Source organism: Phalaenopsis equestris, unplaced genomic scaffold (assembly GCF_001263595.1).
Source record: "Phalaenopsis equestris unplaced genomic scaffold, ASM126359v1 Scaffold000002, whole genome shotgun sequence".
NCBI classification, from domain to species: Eukaryota; Viridiplantae; Streptophyta; class Magnoliopsida; order Asparagales; family Orchidaceae; genus Phalaenopsis; species Phalaenopsis equestris.
Window position 1 is genome coordinate 5,051,083 of NW_018164444.1, and position 7,955 is coordinate 5,059,037.

The 7,955-nt window shown below is 34.8% G+C and overlaps 1 protein-coding gene across 3 annotated transcripts in view; it reads left to right on the top strand.

Moving 5' to 3' along the window:
• Nucleotides 1-1,165: 1,165 nt before the first annotated feature.
• The window catches only part of LOC110025737 (endonuclease MutS2), a 94,639-nt gene continuing 87,849 nt past the window's right edge, over nucleotides 1,166-7,955 (top strand). For all 3 annotated transcript variants that reach the window (XM_020726372.1, XM_020726379.1, XM_020726387.1), the window contains exons 1-7: nucleotides 1,166-1,461; nucleotides 1,542-1,673; nucleotides 3,122-3,289; nucleotides 3,577-3,660; nucleotides 3,953-4,003; nucleotides 5,385-5,441; nucleotides 5,524-5,606. In XM_020726372.1, coding sequence (XP_020582031.1) covers nucleotides 1,213-1,461; nucleotides 1,542-1,673; nucleotides 3,122-3,289; nucleotides 3,577-3,660; nucleotides 3,953-4,003; nucleotides 5,385-5,441; nucleotides 5,524-5,606 — 824 coding nt within the window. In that variant the 5' untranslated portion in view covers nucleotides 1,166-1,212. The remainder of the gene's footprint in view (nucleotides 1,462-1,541; nucleotides 1,674-3,121; nucleotides 3,290-3,576; nucleotides 3,661-3,952; nucleotides 4,004-5,384; nucleotides 5,442-5,523; nucleotides 5,607-7,955) is intronic.

Consider the following 7,955-nt stretch of genomic DNA (forward strand, 5'->3'; position numbering starts at 1 on the left):
TTACCTAATAATCTCTACTCAATTTGAACTTTACCTGCCCTAAAATAACATACATAATTCAAATTAGGATGAATAATCATAGCTTCATAAACTACTCGAAATATGCTATACTTTCTAAAGTTTATGTATATATGATTGTTGCGTATCCAATTGGTTTATTGTTCATGTTAAATTAACATTGACTTAGTAAAAAGTGATTTAAATTTTACCAAAATTTTGAGCCCATAGTGGATCAACTCGTCTCAAAAATGATTTTTTTTTTTTGCTGACCTTAATAGTAAAAGAACAAAACATCAAACTAACATTTTATCAGTTTATATGTTGCTAATTCACCCATCCAAACATTATTGACGATAATCTAAATTACATGTTGTGACTAATTGCAATTCAAATGTATTATGCCGGACCTTTCGTGATTCGTCCATGTGGCTTGATTAATTTAATCATAGAATAACAAATTTTCATTCATCCCCATAATGGATTCCTTGAGGCATAGTTATTTTGAGATTCACATTATTTTCATAGTAATATATGTATCTTCAGAGCTATTGATTATGATATCACCCTTTTAAAACGGGAATTATAACATTTGATGCACACCAATATCCTGTCATGTGCATCAATTGAACTTGTGTTTTTGTATGAATATTATGGGATTGTTTATTATTATTATTTCTTAAGTTTTCTTTTAAAAATATATATTTATTGGAAGTATTTGTTCATTGTCTTTTGTCTTTTTTTTTAAATAAATGAAGTTATTCTTTAAAATACTAAATAATATATATTTTAAATGTTATTAAAAACAAGTACTTTGGCCATCATAGTGGTTACCTCCCACCTCTTAATTGAATAAAATAAGAAAGTTATATATGTAAAATTAGAAAGTAAAATAAAAGAAAAAAATTATAATCATCTTTATTTCATGTTAAAATATATAAAAAATAAAATAAATTAAATAGTTTAGAAAGTAATAATATAACTTATGATTCACTAACATAAATAAAAAATAATATGATACATAACCAAAAATTAAATGTACTTAACACATAAGGCCCTTTAACAAGTTCTAACTTCTAAGAGTACATGTGATTTTCTAAAAAGCTTTAGGATATATATGCAATTTATCAATTGTCAATAGGGTTTCAGCTTTGCAAATTTCCAAAACGGGACCTTTTTATCTTAGAAGTTTTAAAATGAAGAACCCGAAGCGCCATGGCCGTGCTTCATTCTGCTATTGTTTCCACTCCCTCGTTAAACTCTCTCGCCACTACCTTTAGGAGACCATACTTCTCCGCTTCCAAACGCCGCGCCGCCCTCCAGCAGCTCAAGCCTGGCTCCGGCGTCTTCTGCAACTCGAAATCTGCGGCCATCGCTGACAGCCTAAGGGTGCTCGAATGGGATGCAGTGTGCGATTTGGTCTCTTCCTTCGCAGGCACACAGTTCGGCAGGGAAACCGTAAAGGTCCCTCCGTATGCTTCTATGCTTCATTCCTTTTCTCGCGACTCTTGGTTTCTTGAATTTTTGTTGCCGCTGCACTTCAGGCGCAGCTTTGGTCCGCGACGGAGCTGAGCTACCAGGAGACTAAGGTGCGCTTGGCAGAGACTGCAGCAGCAATCGAATTGATTAAATATGCTCCTGGAGGGATGGATTTTGCTGGTATTGACCTTGTATTGGTGAGGGTTTGCAAGCCCGGTCAAATTTTTTTTTTTTTTTTCATTATAGTTACGTTGGTCTAATTTGAATCCCTAATGTCATATCGACATTGTCTCTGTTTCTGATTATATGCTTATTTATTTTGGTCGCTGAGAGGCTGAATGCGTATTCAATTTAATAAACATTTCTTTGATAGTAATTGTAATTCCTCTGCCCAATTTCGTGCTTCGTTTTCAGTCTCGTTCACCTGATTCTAACTTATCGCTGAACAAAATAATGTTGTTTCCTTGCTTGTTGCCTTTTGGATACTTCCAGAGGACGATTTTTTCTGTGCTTCGTTGTTAGTCATTTTCAAATTGTCAGGCTTAACGTCTGATTTCAATATACAGATAGCATTCATTATCATGGTTATGCGCTTTCATCTCGTGTGATGCACTTAGGATTAGTCAATTTCGACCTGTTTCTATTTGTTGATCTTAGGTAGCTCTACCATGCAAAGGTGGGATTAACTTTTGTCAAAAATTTCATTTTGGTTTCTTTTTTTTTTGGGCATTAATGATCTATTGTTCTATTATTTTCCTTTTGTTTAATTCTATCTAGGTCGAATGAAATAACATTTTGATCATTCTATAAAATTATTTAATACTACTTTGAAATAAGACAAAGGATTTTCTTAACCACTAAAATGTCACTGAATATTCTGCTGTAAATAGATTGTCATTGTGGTCACACATAACTTAGGGGTTTTTGATAAAACCCAAATCATCACAACATGAGGTGTCTCATTGTTTAGAAGGTCAATTTCACTTAAGGGTTATCTCATAAAAAACGTTATAGGCACACATTTTTTTCCGTACTAAGGGGTCTACTTGCAAATAAGAAAAAAAAATCAAGAAAAATCAACCTGGGAACTAGATGAAATGAATGAACAAAACGCATTTTGCCAAAACCTTGAAGAAGTTTTCTTGGCTGTGCTGTGTTTGGATAAATTAAGTGGAAAGAAAATATTCTATGCCTCACAATTACATCCTAACTTTTTTATCTGCAGGTAATTCATTTGATTGATTTTATAAAGGCAATTGATCCAATGCATATTTCTCGCTATGATTTCCTGCTTAACTCAATGAAAGGAGGAATAACTGAAGTGTACATAGCATTATATTGGGTACATTTTTCAGTTTATTGGATATTCACACAAACCTAACAAAGTGTTTAATTTTTTTCACTCAATCTCTCCTCAACCAAAACAAGTAGTTGATAACTGATTTCAGTTCAATTCCTTTACTGTTTTAATTTCCATTTTCTTTTTCATTTTCTCTCATTCAATTCTTCAAAGCAAAGAGGCCTTAAAGTAACTGATGGTTGCAACTATTTGATATTATTTGATGGGTCTGTACAAAAAATTACTATAAGTGGATATTTTATTCTCGTTGTGTTTTTATTACTGATTGAATGGCTTTTATCATAGGTTAAATCAGCTATTGGTCAGGCCTTCAAAGGTTTCCCTGTTACTGGATTAGAAGCGATAGCTGTTGCACGCCTTATTGAGTTTGCACTAAACCTGCAAGCTACAATCAAAGGTGCAGTGAAGGAGAATGCAGATTCGTATAATCACTTTTTGCCTCTTGCAGCAGTGGTGAATTCTCATTGCACAAGACACTGAGTAATTCTTTCCATTTTGGGGCATTTACATACATAGCACTCAAATATTTAATATCACATAAAAATAGCACCATTATCAATTTTTAAAAGTGAAATACACCTTTTTCATGCACTGGTTTAAAGCACCAAAGTGCCATGCATGTAAATATGAAAGTTTAGGTTTGAGATATGTAAATATATAAAAATTGTTTGATATGTATGTAAACTTCCCTTCCATTTTATTTGTTTTTACTAAATAAGTTTCGTCTAAAAAATCTATAGATAGTGAATGCTTCAATTTGTCGTTCATTGGCTGTTTCGGTGAAGGAAATTATTGATGAAGATGGTTATATCAAGGATACTGCAGTAAGTTCAAGAAAACTTTGTCTGCTCTTATCTGTTGTATGCACCATAATGATTTTTTTCTGATAAACACTGAAATTTAGATGCTTTAGCCTTCAAAAAAATTTCATTCAAATCTCCCATATCATTAATAATAAATGCTTGAATTCATTAGCGCCTTATTTTCTATCTATATAGCGAATTGCTTCTTAGCACCCTCTATTGCATTGTTGAATTATACATTTAGCTCAGCATCCTGAATGTTTTTATCCATTGCCCTTTTTATTTTCTTGAACACTTCTTATCTTCATTTCAGAGTTCTGAGCTGAAGAGGTACCGGGATCAAGTTTTTATGCTTGAAAGGAAGGTATCTTCTGTGTCATATTGTTTCTAAACTGAATGTCTAGTGTTTCCAGGATTTATTATTGCATTAAAGAGTACTTTTAGTAATGTTTTTATTTCTCTGTCTGATTGAAATTTTGTATTGTGAAGTATTAATTTGGAAATGTATAACTCATTTACTTAGTCTAAATGATTCGTATACTGCTCCTAAAATACCGTTCTAAATTTGACCTTGAAAGCAACATTTGGTTTTGCCAAGCTGGCCTTGGAGGATAGTGCTATTTTGAAACATGTAAATGACAGTAATGTTCTTTTGTCTAAATTTGTAGATGACGGATCATATTTTGTACATGGCTAGGGGTCTTTGGCACATTTTTTTACTTTTCTTTTATTAATGCAATGTATGTACACATCCAAAAATGAATTTTCTTAGCAACATGATAGCCAAAGTAATCAATGGGCTTGATGGGCCTAATGAATCGGGCCCATTAATCGTGCATTTGATGTCCTGACTCTGACAAAACAAATCGTACTCATTAGCCCAATTTTTGGAGATGACAGGTTACAAAATTTTTTCTTGCTCAAAGAACATAGTGAGTACTTCTGAAGTTCGTTAGCATTCACGTGAGTTCCTCCTACTCGGCCCGCCAATCCTCGTCCTTCAAGTGAGCTCCTCTAGCCGAGCTCGCTTATACTTCTCAAGTTCTTTTAGTGAGCTCACCCATACTAGTAATGCCCTTCTATCGAGCTGATTGATACTACTTAGATGCATCACCGAGCTCAATGAGCAGTTCTTCAAGACAGAAGCGAGAGCACTTCGTTCCATCATCATGCATATCTATTTATTGAGCCGAGGATATTATCAATGACAAGTATCTGCTGGTCTTGTACCGTGCAACCATTAATAGAGTCTTTTACTTATTTTGTAGAGTCCTTCTTGGGCATACACGCTCTATAATGTATAAATAGGAGATAAAATGGGAGAGGCAGGATCTTCCTCTTTTTTTTTCTGGCCAGAATTGAGGAAGAAAGGCTCTATAAAATCTTCAGTTCCCTTCGACCTCTTTCACAAGGTTCTCTTCTGAATTGTATGGATTCATGAATTACACGGGATCATATGTCCTAATGGGATCAACAATATGCAATATTTCAAGAAAGCAACATTTTGTATATTCTAACATATTAACTGCCTTAGCATTATTGAACAAAGAAATCTTCAATTTGAACATTGCAAAGCACTTATCAAAGACTGAACTCTGGGATTTCGGAGTTCCTTTTTCTGACATAAGATTGCAATGCTTGTGTACATTTTTGACTTTGCAATTTATATTTATATTGGTTGAACGTTTTTATTCTGTTTTTTTACCTAATTATTCATTGGTCCATTTTATCTATGGGATTTTTAGTTATATCAACTGATGGACAAGTTTTCAAGAAACAATAAAAGTGAATCTTCATCTTTGGTATGCTATTTTTTTCATTTGAGGTTGCTTTCTTCTTCATTTTTGCATTGCTGAATAAATTTTGCTGCTCGTCGCTCCTTAGGAAGTTTGCAATGTTGATGGACGATGGTGCATAAAATATTTGTCTAATAAACCAGAAAATTTTAATGGATTATTACTCTCCAGGTATGTTTTATTGTTTCATACTTCTTTTATTCTGTGAGAAATATTACTGCAACTTGTCTGCTTCTATTTATACAGCTTGTGTAGGAGATTTTTTTTTCTTGCTTTATCAACCGTGCAATTCTTCGAGACCGATAATTTTCTAATGCTAAATGCAATTTAGCTTAACCATTTAAAATAAATTTTCGAAAATTAAATTGTTGATTTTTTCATTTCTTTTTTGTCTCATCAAACCATAGGGGCCTTGTTTCTGTATTGAATATTTTAAATTTGTCTATTATAAAAAATGAATGCCATGCTTATCATTAATTCTGTGTTGAAGTGATTCTGAAATTTAAACTCCATCACAAAAGCAACTGCATTGACAATAATATGTTTGTTTACTTCTTTTGAAATCGCAATTTGATGGTATGAAAAAGAAAAGGATGATCTTAGGCACGAATATATGATGTCTTTTGATCGATGTGAACATCTAGCATGATGCTCTGTATCACGCTATTTCTTGTAAATTTGAAAATTGAGTTGGAAAGGATTAGAAATGGGGAGTGATAAGAAAACAAATTATTTTGAATGGACACTGTGGAGAATATAGAAAATGCTCTTATTCCTTCAGTGTTTGATACAATAATTTATATTGATTTAAGAAGAAAATAATAAAATTAGTCTACATAAAACTCGAATGATACCTATAGCCGTATAGATATAGACGATGATCTTCACTCTTTGAATATATACAACCTTAATTTAATTCCAATGACTCTAACAACCAATCTTGGTTTCTTTAATCCTAATTTCCTTGATATGAGTTACTGGGATCCTGATTTTTCTGGCAGAGATTTGTGGGATCGTGACTTCCTTCACTGGCATGAATCTATGATTTCCAATACTTTTATCAGGATGGTGAATAATGTTCTTCATTCACAACCTGGATACAACTATTTAATTCACTCCATTGTTTCCCATGACGGCCCCTGTTTCCGTTCATTTTTCTCTTTTTTTATTTTAAAAAGGAGTCGCCAGCTTGTCGATCGTCGTATACTTCCCCTATTTGAATAAATCTCCCTCCCGAACCATATAAATGATTCAAAGAGGAGAGGAATCAAATAAGAAGGGACATACGACAAAATGACAAACAAGAGAAAAAATAAAACGTGGAGAGTCTACGTGCGATAAACCTCACAAGGATAGGTTAAGAATGTCCGCCCAAACAAGATCGGGCGGAGGCAACTTAAACGAATATCCGCGAAAGAAGTATCTATATAGACTACCCATAACCAGAGAGTCAGGTGTATGTACCTGTTCTGGGGTCAAGAGCACTCCCAGAGGAACGTGTTCCTACTGGTTAATTACATCTTGGGGGATACTCAAGAATACTCTCAATAAAAGGAGTTTCGCTTCATATTATCATAAACCTGGGGTATAGGCAATCGAAGGAAGGTTATTCCGTGTGGGAACAGTCCCAATACTTCAAAGCTCACACTAAGCCATCAGACAGAGAGTGAGTCTCTCACATCCCAAATGGGTAGTGGCTAATCAGCACATGGGGCCCACAAAATAACCTAAATCATCTTAACGGGGATCTCCCAATACGTCAAAACACATCCAAACCAAAGGACAGAGGACAAATCGTCGTATCCCAAATAGGCGGCAGCTCATCGACATCGGGCCGTCAAGGTGATATCAACGAGGTCAATGAGCGATAGGGCTCAAAGGGGCTCAATAAAAAGGAATGTAGAGTGATCCTAAAAGGTAGAGGTAACTGGGTCGGGGTACCACAGACCGTCATACACAGCTACTAGGACCCTAAGTCTACCTGGTCGTGAAGGTAGTCGACCCAACACGTCCTGAAATCCTCGGTCAGCAATCCGTAAATTGCATAATCTACGGGAACTTCGGTAGCCCTAAGGTCAGAGGAAAAAAACTCTATCCTATGACTACAAGCTGGAGCTCCAAGAGGTGGGACTTATACCTGCCGAAGTAACAAATACGCCTCAGGAAAGAAGAGAAAGTGGAGGTTCAGCTACAAAGCTGGAAACACTCCAAACAAAATGACTTACACCCCGTATGGGTCGGGGAGCCTTCTAACACCGTAGGCGCACTAGACAACCACCTATATGAAGGTATGCTGGGCCAGTCAGGTTGGAAAAGTACGTGGACTTCTCCTCGGGACATGCAAAGATGAATGCAGTTATCTAGAATGATCCTAAGTATTGTGGAGGCCCTATTAAAATATGCAGGAAAGTAAAAGCTGCAATTTTTAGATCCTAAATATTTTAATCCTAAATTTTAATTATCTTGAATATTTTATTTAGGATTTTGTAGAAAATTACAATTTTAGGGTCCTTAATGAGC